Source organism: Urocampus carinirostris, chromosome 18 (assembly GCF_059441175.1).
Source record: "Urocampus carinirostris isolate Australia breed hairy pipefish chromosome 18, RoL_Ucar_1.0, whole genome shotgun sequence".
Lineage (NCBI taxonomy): Eukaryota > Metazoa > Chordata > Actinopteri > Syngnathiformes > Syngnathidae > Urocampus > Urocampus carinirostris.
Window position 1 is genome coordinate 23,069,728 of NC_142366.1, and position 20,923 is coordinate 23,090,650.

General features: G+C 38.0%; 1 protein-coding gene across 1 annotated transcript; it reads right to left on the reverse strand.

Annotated features, from left to right (window-relative positions):
- Positions 1-2,137: 2,137 nt before the first annotated feature.
- On the reverse strand, positions 2,138-19,337 carry trdmt1 (tRNA aspartic acid methyltransferase 1). The gene is made up of 11 exons (XM_088322006.1): positions 19,248-19,337; positions 16,936-17,045; positions 16,778-16,854; positions 16,205-16,276; positions 14,769-14,834; positions 11,515-11,584; positions 11,341-11,403; positions 9,069-9,394; positions 6,380-6,437; positions 4,401-4,530; positions 2,138-2,334 (listed from the first exon to the last, which is right to left on the reverse strand). Exons 1-11 carry the CDS (start codon positions 19,309-19,311, stop codon positions 2,228-2,230), a joined length of 1,143 nt encoding a protein of 380 aa, XP_088178132.1. The 5' UTR covers positions 19,312-19,337; the 3' UTR covers positions 2,138-2,227.
- Between the last annotated feature and the right edge of the window lie 1,586 nt (positions 19,338-20,923).

The following is a 20,923-nucleotide window of genomic DNA, read 5'->3' on the forward strand; positions in this document are numbered from 1 at the left end:
ACGTGATAGAAAGAAAAACACTCTCACGGGGCAGGACTAGTAGATTAGAAGTAAGGGGGAATCAAGAAAATGAGAGGAAACATAAAATGAAAGAGAAAGAGAAGGAAAAAGAGCATGAAAAAAGGAGAAGAAAATAAAAAAGAGAATGGAAAAAAATGGATAGAGAAATAAAAAGAGTGGGGAAAAAAAGAAAGATTATTTTTTTAAAATTGAGAGGGAGAAAAGAGGGATGTAAAAAAAAGACAGATATAAAATAATATAAAGAGAGAAGAAAATAGACAAATAAAAAAAGAACGAGAGAGATAAGATAAAAAGGAAAGGAGAAAAAAGAAAGGAAGAAAAATTAAAGACACAAGAGAAAAAGAGGGAAGTAAAAACCAACAAATAAAGAAAGGACTATAAAGAAAGAAAAAGAAAATAAAAAGAGAGGATGAAAAAATAGATCGAGAGAAATAGAAAGATAAATCATAGTGGGGAAAAAAGACCCCAAAAAATTAAAAAAAAAGAAAAGAAAATGAGAGAGAAAAGAAGGACGTAAAAAAGACAGAGAAAAAAATATAAAAAGAAAATAGACAAATAGAAAAAGGGAGAAATAGAATGAGAGAGATAAGACAAAAAGGAAAGGAGAAAAAAAGGGAGAAAGAAACACTAAAGAAACGAGAGAAAAAGAGGGATGTAAAAACTACAACGAAAGGACTACAAAGAAAGAAAAAGAGAAATAAGGAAATAGACAAATAGAAAAAGATAATTAACAGAAAAAGAAAGAGGAGAGCGAAAGAAAAAGGAGAAGAGGAGAAATAGAAAGAAAAATTTATGACTATTTTTGCACAGCACTGTTTCCAGTGGTTTTTACGGATGTGTTTTTTCATGACTACCTTTTCTTTAACTGTATAGTTTTTTACCTGCATTTGTTGTTGCACTGAAAAGTCAATATTTGTAAAAAGAGTTTGTTTGTTTGATATTAAAGTCGCATTGTATAAAAATGTTATGATGTAAGATCTTTTTGCGTCAACGGGCTGCTATAAACTGACATGAATTCTGCCATTTTGCTTCAACAATGCACACGCAGTTCAGCTAGGTCACACTTGTTTACAAACACGGGCAATATGGGTAATCATGGGGTTCAATGGTCGGTCATAGGGGCACTGTGTCCTGTGGTGTGTCTTGGGCAAGTACAGCCTGGTGGCGCCCATCCCTCTCCAGGCCAACATATGTTTAAACCTGGGGATCTTTTGCCCGTCAGGCGAATATGTAAACCACTGCACTATGGAAACCATGCTAAAGACAAAAGAGAAAGTCAGTACTGTGTGTAATGAATGCAGAAAAATGAGCCACATTTAGACTCATTTTAATAATATTGATTGCCCCAAAGCGGAGTGTGTTTTATTTATTAAAATTGATATTTTTTGTGTGTTTTTCAGAAGATCTTTGACTAAATTGTTTAAAAATAGAATTCAGCCTTCAAGTAGCAGCTGTCTTAAAACTGGCGCAAACTAGGAAGATGTCTCACCAAAGCGATTTCTGCACAGTGCTCTGAATGTCAACGTGAAATTCAATGTGCAGGAAAACCGTGGGAGGAACTGACTATTAGCCAATCAGAATAGAGAACCCAATGCACAATGAAAATCCCAAAAGCAGCAAAATTGCGACATAGCAAGGGATAACTGTACATATTCTTTAATTATTCTAGCAAATAGACTGTTTTCATAGTTAGCGTTCAGAATTTCATTTACAGAGTTTCACATAACAAATGGCCAGGGTTGGGAGTAGGGTTACTTTAACTGGATTACTTTCAATTACTTTTGGATTACTCCAATACCAAATATGCTAATAAAAGACAAAAGAAACTAAATATGAATGAAATGACTCAATTTTGTGCAGGCTCGGGGAGTAACGGAACACACGAAACGGCAAAAATGATGTTGGCAAGCTGTTTGGATTTATTTTAATTTTGTTTCTGTCGCATTTTATGTTAGTTTTGCCGGAGATCAAAGAGATCAAAGCCAGGAGAGAAAGCTTACCACGTGTTGTGAGTCATCATTTTATTCATATTTAGTTTCTTTTGTCTTTTATTAGCATATTTGGTATTGGAGTCATCCAAAAGTAACTGAAAGTAATCAAGTTAAAGTAACCCTACCCAACCCTGCATCCCTGATCAGAAATAGTTCAATTAGCTAAACAATAATAGACAATGACAAAACAAAGATTCTTTTCTTGCCTCCCGGGTTTAACAGTCGGAGATCAGCTGGTGTAACAGTCTTTCCACCACCGTAACATTGAGGCTGTTTCCAAGCAGTCTGTAACGCTGTTTGGTCGAAACGTGGTCTGGAAAAGCTGAAAAGAGACAAAACGCACACGATTTTGACATCTTACAGGCTAACTATGCATTAACTGTCTTTCTCTTCTTCAACTCGGGCGATTCCGATCACCAGGATTGTTAGGAAGCTCCTGACACAGACTTCTGCACTTGGGTCCTTCAAAACAAGAGGGGCTTCCTGGCAGGAGGATTAAGATGGATAAATGGCTTCGTTTCAGCCTGAGTTAAAGAAGATATAGCTCCAAAAACTAGCAGGACGTGCGGCCCTTGAGGACTGAATTTCCCACTTCTACCTTAGTCTTAAAAACAAACAACCACGGTGAATTCCAGAGTATGCAGCGCTCCTGATAAGAAAAACTTCAAGCACACATTTAGGAAGAAACTCATCTTATTTTTGTACAAGCTTCACCGGATTTTAAGCGGCAGTCTTAAACACCCATTGAAAGTGAACTCATACTTGGGGAAATGTCTAGTACACAAAAGTAACACATAGTGCCGAGATTAAGTCGCTTGTCTGCTGCTATCAATCCTAATCAACTAGCATAGCAGTAAACAATAATACGATTAGCTTTAACATATACGTAAAAGTTCCTTAAAAATCTTCTCAAAACACATGCGGATCTTAAGCTCTCCCATCCCTTGCTCACAAGGAACAGAGTATTGCTACTACTACATAAACAAATCATACATAAATGCTTGGAATCTTTCTAACAAATACTGTTTGCAGTAAGCAATAAAACGATTAACCTTTACATATACGTAAAAGTTCCTTAAAAATCTTCTCAAAACACATGCGGATCTTAAGCTCCCCCATCCTTTGCTCACAAGACACAGAGTATTGCTACTACTACATAAAAAGTACTGTTTGCTGATTGGATATTTTAGTTTAGCAGCAAGTGACGAATTATCAGATATTTTTTCCTATTTGGACGAAAACTGTGATGTCATATTAGGCTGGATTCATATCGTGTAGCCCTTCTTAGTAACTAGTGTCAACTAGTATCTATCTATATCTATGTACCCTGGTCATATCCATCGAGAGGGGTGACCAACAGCAATACAAACGAATACAAAATAAGGAAATGAAAAAAAAAAGGGAAAAAGTAGCAAAAAAAAACACAGACCAAAATTTTAGGACCATGGCTAACCCAAATGCCCAAACAAGTCGGCACCCAAGTTGGTCATGCTTTCGTCCCTCCAGATGAAGAAAGCGGCCATGTCACTCGGGTCAGGGTGACACGACACACTCTTCTTGTCAACAGCAGGGCCCGACAGCTTTCACTGGTTTACCCCTGCCGCAGCATATGGGTGCCCTGCCCAATCCCTTAGAACGCGCCCAAACATCCCACTATCCTTTCACAAAACCTCAACTAATATGATTTCATTATTTAGTAGTAGCAATATTCTGTCTCCTCTATCACTTTGCTATGAAAGCAAAGGATGGGAGAGATAAAAAAGAATAAGCCCCCATTGTATAGTTAAAAAAGAGGGAAGTAAAAACCAACAAATAAAGAGAGAAAGGACTATAAAGAAATAAAAATAAAAAGAGAGGATGAAAAAAATGGATCGAGAGAAATAGAAAGATAAATCATAGTGGGGAAAAAAGACAAAAAAAACATTTTTTTAAAAGAAAAGAAAATGAGAGAGAAAAGAAAGACGCAAAAAAGACAGATAGAGAAAAAAATGTAAAAAGAAAATAGACAAATAGAAAAAGGGAGAAAGATAATGAGAGAGATAAGATAAAAAGGAAAGGAGAAAAAAAGGGAGAAAGAAAAACTAAAGAAACGAGAGAAAAAGAGGGACGTAAAAACCAACAGATAGAGAAAGGACTACAAAGAAAGAAAAAGAGAAAGAAGAACAAACAAACAGAAAAAGATAATTAACAGAAAAAGAGAGGAAACGGGGATGAAGAAAGTGAGAGAGAAAGAAAAAGGAGAATAGGAGAAGAGAAGAGAGAGAAATAGAAAGAAAAGATAAAAGATAAAAAAAGAATAAGCCCCATTGTATAGTAAGCCGCAGTGTTAAAAATGCGCCAATCGTCCGGAATTTACGATAAATCTTGAAGTACTCTTTTGATTCTTACAAAAGCTTTTTGGGAAGCCCATGATGTTTGCGACTTCTCTGGGTGCGAAATAACGAAGCTTCAGTCTCCGGAGCTGTCCCAGTTTTTCTTCTTCGGACAATCGCTCCAGATTTTTAAACACGCTCTCCACCTGCAAACATGAACCAGAACAAAATCCATCAAAATGAATCATTCTCAAGCGTTCTCGTCCCATCAAAGCCTATAAAATGAGTGGTTAGCGCGTGTGCGGCACAGTTCTGAGGTCCTGGGATCGAACCTCCTGTGTGGAGTTTGCATGTTCTCCCCGTGTTTGCATGGGTTTCCTCCCACATTCCAAAATTCCAAATTGTCCCTAGGTATGAATGAGCGAGCGAGTTGTCTGTCCCTGGCTGGCAACCAGTTCAGGGTGTCCCCTGCCCACTGGCCGAAGATAGCTGGGATGGGCTCCAGCACCCCCGCGACCCTACTGAGGATAAGCGGTGCAGATAATGGATAGATGGATAAATGCGTGATATTAAATTGTCCTCTGATATCAAAATATAAATAACCTACAAAACAACTGCAAACCTAATATCAAATTTAGGGTTTAAAAACAGGTCTAACATATTATTTTGTCTTCATTTTGATAAGAAAAAAAACTACTGTAGAAATACTACATAAATACAACTACGGTAATATTGAAAAACTACAAGAACACAAATATAGAAATACACTTTTACAGAAATATTCAGACAGAAATACTATAAAATACAACGACAGTAATACAATAAAAATACTGCAGATCTGTTGTACTACAAAAATTATACTATGCAAATACAACAAAATACTACTGTAGAAATACTACAAAAATACAACTTTAGTAATATTAAAAACAATACTTAAGAAGTGCTACAAGAATACTAGTACAGAAATATACTTTTACAGAAATATTCAGACAGAAATACTATAAAATACAACAAAAATAATACAGATCTGCTGTACTACAAATACTATCCTATGCAAATACAACAAAATATTACTGTAGAAATACTAGAAAAAAACAACTACAGTAATATTAAACAAATACGACAAAAATATTAGTATGGAAATATCCTTCCACAGAAGTTTTCAGACAAATACTATAAAATACAACTAGACGTACCGTCTTACAAAAATTATACAATGAAAATACTATTGTTGAAATACTACAAAAATACAACTACGGTAATATTAAAAATACTTAAAAAGTATTGCAATAATACTAGTATAGAAATATACTTTTACAGAAATTCAGACAGAAATACTATAAAATACAACTTCAGTACTACAACAAAAATACTACAGATCTACTGTACTACAAAAATTTTACTATACAGGTACAAACAACAAAATACTACTGTAGAAATACTAGAAAAAAAACAACTACAGTAATATAAAAAAATACGACAAAAATATTAGTATAGAAATATACTTCCACAGAAATATTCAGACAAATACTATAAAATGGAACTATATGTACTGCCTTACAAAAATTATACGATGAAAATACTACTGTAGAAGTACTACAAAAATACAGTAGTACTATAAAAATACTACAGAAATACTACACAAATCTGACTGCAGAAGTACTACAAAATACCACAAATGGCAACCTATGCAAGACTACAAGAAAACAATTTTCAGGGTTTGATTTGCAGCACTAACTCAACGTTATTTGAGACCCCTAAAATCAGTTGAATACCCTTACAAGAAGCTTAAACCTTAATTTCTAACCCTAGCTCCAATCCTAATTTAGAACCCTAGAATCGGTTTAAAACCCTTATTTAAAGCCCAAACCCTAGCTCCTTACCCTAACACCTAACCTAAGAAACAGGGCAAGGATTTTAAGCTTTAATAAACCCTTTTTAAGCAGTTTCAAGGATTTCAAGCACCTGTACAAACCTTGTTTTTTTTTTCGTTTTTTTTGTTCCCTTTGTTTTACAAATGATGCTAAAAAATAATGGAAATGAAATAAACAGTACCTCCGATTCCTCGCAGCATTGTAGAACCGATCCCGTTCCTTCCACGTAGCGCCCGTAGCTTGCGATTCAAACACAAAAAAAATGCACGTTCGAAATCATCTTCACAGATTTCCCGACAATCATGTGTTGCATGCCCCCTAGTGGTATAAACAAGACAGGCTGCGTTTCTAGGGTTGAAAAGCGCTTGAATTATGGGTCAAGTGATTGTAAATGCTTGAAGTTGTTGCCATGTTTGATAAAAAGTCTGCTTAAAACCGACACCGACACTGCTCTCTGGTGGTTTCGTTTCGTTCATTGGCTTTTTTTCTTCCATTGTGATAAACGGCGGTTGGCATTAGTTTCCATGACATATGAAGCTTCATCGCCCCCTACAGGTCACTATTAAATGTATATTAGTGCAAGTATAAGGTATCAATTATGGACTTTAATGATGGCCTGTGCACAAAATGAAGGTAGCGTGAACGTGAACCTGAACTCAACCTTATCCCTAACCCTAAAACATTTTTTCCCTAGTGTTTTCTTCTTTTTCTTGGATTTGTATTCTTTTTTTTTTATTTTTGCGTTCCTTTTACCCCATCTTTTTTATTCTCAAGCATTTTCAAGCACGCCCCCCTGAAATTCTAGCACTTTCCTGACCTTGATTACACAACATTGAAATAGAAGCATTTTCAAGGATTTCAAGCACGCGTACAAGCCCTGTACACATCACCGTCCACTCAAGATTACAGTTTTTATTATGTTTAGAAAGAAAAACAAATAGGTTTTATGCAAAATTTGGCCCCGTTTATGAAAAAGTGGCAAAAACAAAGCCCTTTTTACCGTAAAAGAGATCGTTTGGCGTTGGCAAATAGCCACATGGGAGAAACAAAATAAAATGTGGAACAAGGTGCTAAGGCCAGATGAAACCAAAATGTGACCAAAGCGTTACATTCGGCACAAGAGTAACACCACACATCACCGGAAAACAACTAACCCCTGTTAAACATGGTGGCGGCAGCATCATGCTCTTGGGTTGCTTTTTTTCAGCAAGGACTGGGAAGATTGTTATGAGTTACTGGAAAGACTGATGGTGTGCTAGAAAAGAGGGATGGTAGAGGGCCTTGTGCGCCACAACACAGTCTCGAGGCACCCTCTGCTGGATCAAAATGGTACTGCAAGAATGTCCCCTCAACAGCCCAACGATATACGACCCAAGTGGTTAAGGGATCCTCCAACGCTATATTTTATATATATATATATATATATTGTGTCTCACATGTTGTTGAGTCTTAAGAAAAGTTTTGATCCTTTAATCTACGGCAGGGGTGTCAAACTCATTTTAACTCTGGGGCCACACGATAGAACAAACATTCTGTCGGGGGCCGGACTAGTAGATTAGAGAGGAAGAGAGAAGGGAGATAAAGAAATAAGAGAAAGAGGGAGGGAAAAGGAGAGGGAGGGCGGGAGAAAGAAAGAAAAACAGAGAGTGAGAGCGCGTGAGAAACAAAAGATAAAAAGTCGTGAGAGAGGGGAAAAAGAAAGGGAGAGGAAGAAAGAAATCCAAAGAGAAATAGAAAGACAGAAGGAGAGAAAAGAGAAAAGAAAGCACAAAGGGTATGAAGAGAAAAAGAGAAAGTTAGAGCAAAAGAGGTTAAAAGACACAGAGAGAGAAAGAGACAAAGAGCAACAAAGGAAGAGAAAAAGAGACACACAGAGAGTGACAGAGACAGAGTGGGTGAAAAGGGGTGAGAGAGAGAGAGAGACAAAGAGAAGGGATGGACAGAAATGGAAAGAAAGTAACAAAAAGAGGAATATATGTGTATATATCCTGTATGTGACATTTGGGCCCTTCTCTCTCTCTCTACCTCTCTCTCTCACACTCACTCACTCATTCACACACACACGGGGCCCTCAGCAACCCCCCCTTTTAGCAACTCTGCCTACCAGGCCTGCTGCCATAACCTGCCTGCCCATCCCTACCTGAGGCTAAAAATGACAAACAGGAAGCAGAGACCATTTTGGAATTTTATTTGGGAATTTGTGTGGTAAGTTGGTCTCTTACTTTAGCAACACCACACATTTACATGAACACATGACAATAGCTAAGACTGCAGAGAGCAAACATGTTTCTGTTCCTGGACTAAAACCTGTAAATCCGTTGTCGCTATGGCAGCAGCACCATAAGGGCTTCTTACTGACTGATATTATTTTTACTGACTTTGTTGGACAGTATTTGTATTTTGTGTACTTTTTTTCATTCTAAAGCAGTTGTACTACAAAAATTTGTATCTATTTCGTAAACTGTTAAAGCGAGAGAGAGAGAGAGAAAGAGAGAGAGAGAGAGAGAGAAATAAATACAAGTTCAGTGTCTTTGTTCGAGGCACCTGGCTTCGGCAACATCAAGTTGACATATTTCAACCTGTAGCTTGTTTTTCCCTTGCGCTTCTCTGAGTGTTGTCTCGCGGGCCGGATTCAATCCCTCAGCGGGCCTAATCTGGCCCGCGGGCCGCCTGTTTGACACCTGTGATCTACGGTTTGAAGCCCAAATTATGGCAATATGTCAAAATGTGTTTTTTTGGGGGGGGGGGGGGGGGTCAATACTTTTGCAAGGCAGTGTATCCAAGTTTTACACTTAACGCTAGTAGACAAGTAGAAGAAACACGACAGTTAAACGCAAAAAAAGCAAGAAATGCAACGAGGTACCACTAACCCCTTAGTGAAGCAGATGGACCTCCGACAGGTTGCCTTGACAATATCCAGAATGAGAGCATAGCGAAGCAGTACCTCCGACGGAAGCAGATACTCGTCCATATCGATACTTTCTCGCGGTTCGAGGAAGTCTTGGATGCGCCTTACTGACAAATCACTGTTCTGGTCCGTCTTTCTTCGTGCATCGTTCGCGGTCTCGAGTTTATAAAGGACCCCGTCTGCCGCGTTTTCCCCTTTTGGCACCAAAGTAAGATTTGAAAGCTTCGGCTCCAGGGAATTCTCAGCAGAGACTGAGGTTTTTGTGCAATCCTGAAAAAGAAAACATGTCTTAGAAACTCTCGGGCAAAAAAGCCCAAAAGTAGGATTCGGCTACTTGGGAGTGGTAGGTGGCCGGGAATTGCAGTACCCAATTTGGCCGCCAGAAGGCTTTAGAGACCACATAAAAGCAGGCAGGGTTGGGTAGGGTTACTTTAACTGGATTACTTTCAATGACTTTTGGATTACTCCAATACCAAATAGGCTAATAAAAGACAAAAGAAACTAAATATGAATAAAATGACTCAATTTTGTGCAGGCTTGGGGAGTAACGGAACACATGGAACGGCAAAAATGATGTTGGCAAGCTGTTTGGATTTATTTTCATTTTGTTTCCGTCGCATTTTATGTCCGTTTTGCCGGAGATCAAAGAGATCAAAGCCAGGAGAGAAAGCTTACCACGTGTTGTGTGTGAGTCATCATTTTATTCCTATTTAGTTTCTTTTCTCTTTTATTAGCATATTTGGTATTGGAGTAATCCAAAAGTCATTGAAAGTAATCCAGTTAAAGTAACCCTGCCCAACCCTGAAAGCAGGTAAGTAAGTCTATAAGTAAGTCAGTAAGTTGGTAAGGGAGTTGGTAAGTCAGTAATGAGGTCAGTAAGTAAGACCGTAAGTAGGTAAGTCAGTGAGTAAGTATGTACCTCAGTTGGTAACTAAGTGAGTGAGTCAGTCACTTAGTAAGTAAGTCAATCTGCAAGTGAGTCAGCCAGTAAATAAGTCAGTCAGTAAGTAACTAAGCAAGTAAGTCAGTAAGCAAGTGACTAAGTCAGTCGTTAATTAAGTCAGTATTTAAGTAACTAAACAAGTAAGTAAGTCAGTGAGTAAGTAAGTGCCTCAGTTGGTAAGTAAGGGAGTGAGTCAGTCAATCAGTACGTAAGTCAGTCTGTAAGTAAGTGAGTCAGCCAGTAAATATGTCAGTAAGTAAGTAACTAAGCAAGTAAGTCAGTGAGTAAGTAAGTGACTCAGTTGGTAAGTAAGTGAGTGAGTCAGTCAACCAGTAAGTAAGTCAGTGTGTAAGTAGGTCTGTAAGTAAGTAAGTAAGCAAGTGAGTCAGTCAGTCGGTAAATTAAGTCAGTAAGTAACTAAGCAAGTAAGTCAGTGAGTAAGTAAGTGACTCAGCCAGTAAGTAAGTGAGTGAGTCAGTCATCTAGTAAATAAGTTGGTCAGTGAGTAAGTCTGTAAGTAAGTAAGCAAGTCAGTCGGTAAATTAAGTCAGTAAGTCAGTGACTCAGTTGGTAAGTGAGTGAGTGACTCAGTCAATCAGTAAGTAAGTAAGTCAGTAAATAAGTCACTCAGTCAGTCAGTAAATAAAACAGTAAGTAAGTAAGCAAGTAAGTGAGTCATAAGTCAGGTTGAAATAAGTTAGTAAGTAGGTAAATAAGCAAGTAAGGCAGTAAGTCAATAAGTGAGTGAGTGGAAAGAAAATCCCCTAAAAATTCGACTCAGCGCTTTTGGTTTTGATGAGTCCGCATTTATTCCCCCACAAAGACATTCCACTCTCCTAGATCAGAACATCATTAAATACAAACACAATCGTTTTTACAGGGAGTCAGAAGAGTTATCCTTAATGTGAAAAATGCCAACAAAAAGCTGACTCAGCATTTTTGTTTTGTTTTTTTTCTGATTCAACAGCTTTGCCAGGGAGACATTCTACTCTACTCAGAAATGTGGATTTTGCCGACTGGGCAGTTTTTCCAGAAAGACATCCACCTCTTACAGGCAAGAAAAACATTCCATTTCAACATAATGTCCGGCAGAACGTTAGAAGGGTTGAACTATACAGGGAAGCCAAATTTTATAACAATTTTTAAGAAAAAATGAGGGGTGAGCATTATATACGAATAAATCGACGTGGGCACATGCGGCTTATAGTCAGGTGTGAATTACATATATGCAAAATGTTTCTTCCTTGAAAAACGTGTTCATTCTGGCAGTCTTTCTCACCTTTGGATCTACTTTGATATCGGTTGAAAGCTTAGCCAGCAAGAAGTAGCGCAGTCTTGAATTTGGTATCCCAATCTGTAAGTCAGAAAACATGAAGTAATATTATGCAAAAAAAAAAAAAAAAAAAAAAGGGGGGGGGGGGGGGGTAAAAAAAAAAAAAAAAACTAAAAACATTGGAGCTCTTACACTTGTAGGAGAGAGCATCACTTCCTGGAAAGTGTATCCACATTTTGTCAGCGTTTCTACTAAATACTGCCTGCAAAAGAGCACATTCTCAAGTTAACCGGACAATCTTAGCACAGTGATCCCTTGCAATATTGCGTTTTTTTCAAAAATGTTCATTGTGCGTTGTGTTCTAGTCAAGTCATGTTTATTTGTGACGCCCTTAATCACATAGAGTCTCAAAGGGCTGCAAAGACCATCACCTGATCTAAAACCCACATGAGGGCAAATAATACACATATATTGTCAAAGTGAAATATAGGTTATTCATATGCTATAGAGCAAGGGTGTCAAACTCATTTGAACTCGGGGGCCACAGGATAAAACAAACATTCTGTCGGGGGCCAGACTAGTAGATTAAAGAGAAATAAAGAAAGAAAAGAAAGAGGGCGGGACAAAGAAAGAAAAAGAGAGAGAGAGAGAGAGGGAGAGAGCGTGAGAAACAAAAGAGATAAAAAGTCATGAGAGAGGGGGAAAAGAAAGGGAGAGGAAGAAAGAAATCCAAAGAGAAATGTAAAGACAGAAGGAGAGAAAAGAGAAAAGAAAGCGTGAAGGGTAGGAAGAGAGAAAGAGAAAAGGAAAAAAGGAAGTTAGGGCAAAAGAGGTTAAAAGACACGGAGAGAGAAAGAGACAAAGAGCAACAAAGGAAGAGAAAAAGGGAGACACAGAGAGTGAAAGAGACAGAGTGTGAGAAAATGGGTGAGAGAGAGAGAGAGAGAGAGAGAGAGAAATAAAATAGACAAGAGAGAGAGAGAGAGAAATAAAATAGATAAGAGAGCGGGAGAGAAGAAAGAGAGAGAGAGGGAGAGAGAAGAAGAGATAAGAGAGAGAGAAGAGAGATTAGAGAGAGAGAGAGAGAGAGAGAGAAGAGAAAAGAGAGATAGAGAAGAAAGAGAGGGAGAGAAGAAAGAGAGAGAGGGAGAGAAGAAAGAGAGAGAGAGAGAGAGAGAGTGTAAAGTACATTATCTTTGTGAGAGGAACCTAGCTTTGGCAACATCAAGTTGACATATTTCAACCTGCGGCTTGTTTTTCCCTTGCGCTTCTCTGAGTGTTGTCTCGCGGGCCGGATTTAATCCCTTAGTGGGCCTGATCTGGCCCGCGGGCCGCCTGTTTGACACCTGTGCTATAGAGTAAAAGTGTGTATTAAGCTCAGATTTAAACATTCCCACTGAGGTTGCAGATAAAATCTCAGGGGGGAAGAGCATTCCGCAGCACCGGGGCCCGAATGCAGAACGCTCTCCAACCTGCGGATTTCTTCTTGGCTCTTGGGATCACTAGTAGACCAGCGTTTTCAGAGCCAAGGCTCCGGAAATATTGGTGGAATTAGGCACGATGCCATCATCTTCGTGTCCTTCTCTGCCGTTTCGCCGATGTCGCTCCCTTAGCTTAGCACACTTGCCCGAGCGACAGCCCCGCTTTCGTTTACGATCCCTACGCCTTCTTTGCCGCTTCGTAACCGGGTTGGCCTCCCACGGAGATCCCGGATCTCTTTGTATCTCTTGCGGAATATCAAAAGTGGTACAAAAAGTGCCCGAAAAGTCACAATTTAGACGCAGACCCAATTGTATAAGTTTCATCCTGACTATAGGTCTCATTGAACACGCATGTGTCCAGAAAAGAAAGAAAAAAGGACAAGAGAACGGTAATAAATAAAATATTAGCTGAAGAACTAAAAGTCAGATTGAGAAAATCCGTGGGAAGGGCCGAGCGCACGTCCAGGGTTGCCACCAACACCGTAGCACGATCCGCCTCTGTATGTGAGCGTGTAATGATTGTGAAAAAAACTTAGTGTTTACTTCTCAGACTCTGACTATTGAGGGTCCTTTTTGGAACGCACCAGCCGCGAACAAAAAACAAGAGATTACTGTCACAAAAGGGAGTACAAATCTTACATTTTGGCAGAGATTTCATTATAGTGTTTAGTATAACAACACTAAAGGAACTTCGCTTTGACACAATGAAAGGCAGTCAGTGTATAGCTATTATAGCAGTGTGAATTTATTTTAACCCTCAAAAAACTCAAAATATAGCTATCAATACCTAAACCCCTGGAAACAAAAGTGAGTACACCCAAAAGTGTAAGTTCCTCAAGTGTAAGGTCTGAGTACTTCCAGGCTGACCCCCAACTTTGTTAATCTCTGCAGCCATGCTGACAGCTTTCCTGCACCTCTCTTAGACAATATTCGATGTGACGCTGTACACGTTCACTTTTTTGGCATCCAACTTGTTCTGATTTTTTTAAAACGCAGGAGGATCTTCTTCACTATACTGCAGCTTAGCTTCATGGTGTTGGCAGTCATCTTGTAGCCTTGGGCAGCCTTATGTAGTTCCACAATTCATTTTTAAGGTCACCAAGGAGTCATGGTGTGCCATTTTGGGAGTTTCAGTGACCAGTATGACCGAGTGTACTTCAAATTGAACACACCTGCTCATACCTGAGACCTAGTAAGAATAACACGTCACATGGTATTTTGGAGGAAAAATGACAAGCAGTGCTTCGTTTCAATATATAAGGGTGTAGTACCTTTGGGGTGTACTCACTTTTGTTGCCATGGATTTAGTTATAGATGGCTATATTTTGAGTTTTTTTAAGGGGAAAAATAAATTTACTCTGGTATATAAGCTTTATTCAGACTACTTTCCATTGTGTCAAAGCCATGTTTCTTCAGTGTTGTTCTAGAAAACATTATAATTAAATATCTGCAGAAATATGAGGGGTGTGGTGTACTCACTTATCGTGAATGCTCTATAAATTAGAAATTCACCTTAAAAACATACAAAAGCATAACATGCCCAGGACTAGTCTCTCTATCCTTTTTTGTCGCACCCTTCAGCCGAGGAATAGGCAAAATGAGAACCATGGCTTGGTTTTGCCATAATTTCTGGCTGGGGAGACGGGGCGGTGGGTTTTCGGCCTTGTTAGTCGCCATTGTCCTCAGGCGGCCAAAGCTGGTGAGGGAGGCCTAGGCATATTTAAAACTGAAGCTCATATTTCTCCTGTGCTTCTCTTAGCATTGTATCACAGGCCAATTCAAAACCCTTCCAACAATTGCAACCGTTAAACACATTTTTTGGGTAAGTGTCACTGTGGTCACTGAATAATGGTTAGCGGGCCGCAACTGGTCCCAGGCCATAGTTTGGACAACTTTGGACTAAAATAATATTAACATAGATCGTAATATATGTAGATCAACAGCAGAAAATCATGGAAATCTCACCTGGCAGAGGAGATCTCAAAACCCTTAACGTTCTCGAGCAGGATGAAGCGAGGACGCCGAGTCAGCCTTGCCACCATCACATACACAAATGAGAACACAGAGTAGATTAGATAACACAAATTGAGATTGGCCCAAGAAGCACAAAACACAAATCCTCACACCTTCCGTACAAAAAAACACGGTAGGGAAAGAAACTGCTGGGGGCCGGACTAGTATATTAAAGAAAAGACAGACAGGAAGACAGAAAGACCAAAAGACAGGAGGTAAAAAAAAGAAGGAAAATAAAGAAACAAACAAAGAACAAAAGAAAATGGAAAAAAAGAGAGGGAAAAAATGAAAGAGAAAAATAAATAGAGAAGGAGGGAGAAAATGAGAAAGAGTACGGACTAAAAAAAGAAAGCGAGAGAAATGTGAGTGTGTAAAAGAAAGGGAGAGAAAAATATAGTGTCGGAAAGAGAAATAAAGAGAGAAATAGAGCAAGAAAGAGAAATTGAGAGAGAGATAAAAAGAACGAGAGTGAGCAAATTAATGAGGGAGAAAAGGAGAAACACAGAAAATGGGATAGAAAAAACACAGAGGAAGGAGAGCAAGAAAAGGAGAGAAAGAGAGACAAAGAGAAAGAGAAAAAAGAAAGAATGATAGAAATAAAGAACGAAACAGAGCAAGAAAATGAGAGAGATATAGAGTGGGACTAGCTTGAATGGCCATCAATGGCAGCCTCGCTTGAATGCATGCTTGACGGCTATACCTCTGTCAATGGCAGCCTAGCTAAAACGTGTCTTTGACGTATCTAGCCGTCAATGGCAGCCTAGCTAAAACATGTCTCTGAATTATTTCGCTGTCAACGGCAGCCTGGCTAAAATGAGTCTTTGATGTCTCTAAACGTCAATGGCAGTCTAGCTAAAACGTGTCTTTGACGTCTCTTGCCGTCAATGGAAGTCTAGCTAACATGGTTCTTTGACGCCAATGGCCGTCAACGGCAGCCTCGCTTGAATGGAATCCCGACATCAATGGCAGCCAAAATGGGTCTTTGACGTAATTGGCTGTTAATGGCAGTCTAGCTAACATGGATCTTTGAAACCAGTGGCCATCAACGGCAGCCTTGCTTGAATTGGTGCTTAACACCTAAACTTCCGTCAATGGCAGTCTCGCTAAAACGTGTCTTTGACGTCTCTTGCCGTCAATGACAGTCTAGCTACTCTATGTGATTTAGGGTGTCACAAATTAACTAGCTAGATCTTTGACGCCATGGGTTGTCAACGGCAGCCTCGCTTGAATGCCTAACGTCAATGGCTGTGTAGCCAAATGGGTCTTTGACGTCTCTATCTGTCTTTGGGAGCCAATGACTCGAGTGAATTTGGACAATTTCTTGAAAGACACCAGACAAAAAACAAACTAGTTTAGTAACACTGCGATTTCTAATAGTTTTATCTCACCTTGGTAGAAGATGTAGAATATAGAGAAAGCTTTTGGTCCTGGGATCATCGATACCGCGTTGGAGTCCTTGCCTAAAAAGTCGGATAAATGATTGAAATCAATTCAAAGAGATTGAAAGGAGAGATCATCCCTTTACGCATCGAGGTAACAAAAACCATCATCCACAAAAAAACAACAATATTGGAACATTCATATAAACATGTTTTTTTTTAAATACTCCAAGGTCATTTTTACAAAACATGAGCCTCACTTAGAGGGACCCGACATCCTCTTGCTGCTACGGATACGCAAAGTCCTCAAAAAGGTGCCATAGTTTGTAGACTTCATTGTGCTTGTTTTCCTTTGCACAACACAAAATAGTGACATCTGGTGGTCAAATAACAAACACTGTCCCTTAAAAGAATTAAATTTATTGTCATTGTAACATGCAAAATTAACATTTGCCTCTGGTACCATGAATCGAAACAATACTTTTGCTGGGCACGCGTTCCCTTATTATTCGAAAAACATTCAATGGGACGCATAATAACCATCAGAATTCTTAAAAATGACGACGGCACATCCGGTTGTACCTGCTAAAAGGTTGACACGGAGGGCTCATCAAAATCACGTCACATTTCAAGTCATCGAACTCCTCGAGTGATATGCCCTGGGGACGGATGAAAAAAAGCATAATCCCGGGATTATATACCTATTTTTTGAGGACTCCATATTTTGCGAGGCTACCTACCTCAATGGTTCGGTTCCAGAGCGGGGTATCGGGGAAATTGTGCCTGTAGACCTCATTGGCAGTTGTGTTGATGTCTATGGCAGCCACGATATGAGCATCTACTCCAGATTCTATTGAAAAAAAAAGATCTGTAAATAAAGAAGTTCTCTTTCGAAAGGTAATAGAGTTAACGAACATCCTCAACAAAATATTGCAATACTTGTTGAGGGCACTTCCACATCTAACACGGAGGAGCTGGGAATCGAACCTGCGACCTTTTGATACCAAGACGAGTGCTTTACCTCCTGATCCAATGCCGCCTGCAGGGAACCACTCACAGAGACAGCTGTATTTCTTTCTTTCTCTCTTTCTCTGCATATTTCTCTTTCTTTCTCACTCTGTCTCTATCTTCCTTCTCTCTCTTTTGCTTTCTCCCTCGTTCTCTTTGTCTCTTTTATCTCCCTCTCTTTTTCTCTGTCTCCCATTTTCTCTTTTTATCTCTCCATTTTCCTTTCTCGCTTTTTCTCCTCACTCTTTTTTCTCGCTTTCTCTCTTGTTTTTATTCGCTTTCTCCCGTTTTCTTACTTCATCTCTTTTCTCTTTTTCTCCTCTCATTCTCACCTTTCTCATGTGTCTCTCTTTCTTTCTTTATCATTTTCTCTCTCACACTGTCGCTCATTTTGTCCCTCTACATTATCTCTGTCTTTGTTCCCTTCTTTCTCTCTGTCCCTTTCCCTTTCTTATTCCCTCTTGTACTCCCTCCCTCTTTCTTTCTTTTCTCTTTTTCTTTTTCTCTCGTTCTCTCGTTTTTATTCGCTTTCCCCCACTTTCTTAGTTTGCCTCCTTTTTCTTTAAATACTTTCATTCTCACCTTTTTCACCCATCTTTGTTTCTTTCTTTCTTTATCATGTTCTCTCTCACACTGTCGCTCATGTTGTCCCTCTAACTTTTCTTTATCTTTCTTCCCCTCTTTCTCTCTGTCTGTCTTTTTCCCTTTCTTGTTCCCTCTTTTACTCCCTTCCTCTTTCTCTTCTCTCTTTTTCTTTTTCTCTCGTTCTCTCTTGTTTTTATTTGCTTTCTCCTACTATTTTGTTTTTTTTTTTCCCTCTCATTCTCACCTTTCTGGCTTTCTTTCTTTCTTTATCATTTTCTCTCTCACACTGTCGCTCATTTTGTCCCTCTACATTATCTCTGTCTTTCTTCCCCGCTTTCTCTCTCTCTGTCTGTCTTTTTCCCTTTCTTATTCCCTCTTTTACTCCCTCCCTCTTTCTCTTCTTTTTGTTTTTCTCTCGTTCTCTCTTGTTTTTATTTGCTTTCTCCTACTTTTTTAGTTTCTTTGTTTTTCTTTTTCTCCTCTCATTCTCACCTTTCTCATCTGTCTCTCTTTCTTTCTTTCTTTATAATTTTCTCTCTCACACTGTCGCTCATTTGGTCCCTCGACCTTATCACTGTCTTTCTTCCCCGCTTTCTCTCTCTGTCTCTTTCCCTTTCTTATTCCTTCTTGTACTCCCTCTTTCTCTTCTCTTTCTTTTTCTCTTATTCTTATTCACTTTCTCCTGCTTTCTTAGTTTCTTTTTCTCCTCTCATTCTCACCTTTCTCATCCATCTCTCTTTCTTTCTTTCTTATTTTCTCTCTCACACTGTCACTCATTTGGTCGTTCTACCTTATCTCTGTCTTTCTTCCCCTCTCTCTCTGTCGGTCTCTTTCCCTTTCTTATTCCCTCTTGTACTCCCTCCCTCCTTCTTTCTTTCTCTTTATTATTTTACTCCGGCCACCATGACATTTCTTACCATGTGGCCCCCGAGCTCAAATGAGTAAAACACGCATTATTTACTACTAGGGACCTCAAAGTCCAACGACCCATCATTTATCAATGTTTGAGAATACCTTGAGAAAACACAAAAATAATCAGAGAGTGAAGAAAGAAATAATGAGAAAACGCACAAAACATAAACCTGTAATGTATGTTTATAAAGGATTATAGATTTAGTTACCTCAGAAAAGGGAATATTGTAAAAGTGTTCAGCCCCTTCAGTTCGGTTTACAGTCATTTATTTGTATTTTTTATCTAAATCTGTACAATTGTTACAAAATGAAAAAGGCATTAAATCCAATTTCTGTATTCACGCGGAAAAACGTATCATATATATTTATTTATCATTAAAATAAATGAAAAATGTCCCGTTTTTTACCCATGTTATTAAACAGACCAAGCTAAAGGCAACACAGCCCGAATACACCCGACACAATGGTCCATAAATACAAAAATATAGGTGGAAATAAGACCCAGGGACAAATTTAAATAATGTATAAATAAAAAAGTGATATTTACGTTTTAAAGCATAGTGCATTCCACCTATTCCACTATAAAGCTCAAGTACTCGGAGACGATCCATGTGTGGTATGTGGACTTCCGGGACGGTCCTCCAGAACTACGGAAAATCAGGAGTGCCAAAAATCAATAATAAAAACAACGAGTAAATGTTATTGTAATTAAGGAAATTAATTATTTTAAAAAGATCCTACAATTTCATATCATATTATTATATTTAATTATAATGCTTTATTCAACATAAACATAACTTTAACATAGTACGTTTTGTTTTAAAAGCGTCCCTTTCCACGATGAATGACTTGCTGTCAATCAAACCGCGAAAGGGAGCGCTAACAACACAAGTCGCAGATAATACAACAATCCCTCGCTTTTCGCGGGTGTTACGTTCTAAAAATGACTCGCAATAGCTAAAACCCGTGAAACAAACAAGTATTGATTTATTTATCCAACACTCTATTATACATTGAAATCAAAGGACCAACCCTATTTCCAGGCTCAAGAACAACAGATAATATAACTGTACTTTATAATGCTTATTTATTCATTTATTTTTACAAATATTAAACAAAAAAAAAGAAAATTTCCTACAACAGAATATTGCATGGCTAATTCCAAAAAGGAATTTGAAATGATGTACTCCTCTGGAAATATTCCAACAATATTTCTACAGAAATACCACGAGAGTAATACTATAATACAAAAATACTAGTATCTAAGTATTATTACAGAAATATTACAAACATTCTTCAACAGAAATATTCACACAGAAATACTATAAAATATAACTACAGTAATACGACAAAAACATAACAGATCTACTGCACTACAAAAAATACATTATGCAAATACAACAAAATACTACTGTAGAAATACTTAAAAAGTACAGTAATACTATTAAATGCTACACAAATACTACAAAAATACCACGAAAATGAAACTACAGTAATCCTACTGCAATACTATAACATTATGACTACTTTGGAAATATTTCACAAATATGTCTACAGAAATACCACTAGAGTAATAGTACTATACGAAAATACTACTATAGGAATATTACAACAAAAATAATACAAAAATAATTCTACAGAAATATTTAGACAGAAATACTATAAAATGCAACAGTAGTAATACGACAAAAATACGACAGATCTACTGTACTACAAAAATATACCATGCAAATACTACAAACAACTACTGTAGAAATACTACAGAATTACTAATGAAATACTGAAAAAATACATTTACACTACAGTAATACTACAAAATATGACTGAAAAATACTACACGGAACTATTACAAAAATATTCGACCACAAACATTTTGACATATCAAACAAAAATACTATTACTGATCTACGGTACTACAAAAATTATATTATGCAAACACTACAAAATAGTACTTTAGAAATACTACAAAAGTACAGTAATACTATGAAATGCTACCGTAGCACTACACAAATCTCACTTCAGAAATACTGCAAAAATACCACGAAAATAAAACTATAGTAATCCTACAGCAATACTACAACATTATGACTACTTTGGAAATATTTCACAAATATGTCTACAGATATACTACTAGAGCAATACTACTATAGGAAAATACTACTTTAGAAATATTATGGCAGAAATATTACAAAAATAATTCTACAGAAATATTTTGACAGAAAT

Coding starts and splice junctions, on each gene's coding strand:
- trdmt1 (XM_088322006.1), bottom strand. CDS start 19,311: ATGGATCGTCTCCGAGTACTTGAGCTTTATAGTGGAATAGGTGGAATG. Junction 9,395..11,340: donor AGCTTTCAACCGATATCAAA/GTAGATCCAAAG, acceptor AGAGTTTCTAAG/ACATGTTTTCTTTTTCAGGA. Junction 4,531..6,379: donor AATGCTGCGAGGAATCGGAG/GTACTGTTTATT, acceptor TCATGTTTGCAG/GTGGAGAGCGTGTTTAAAAA.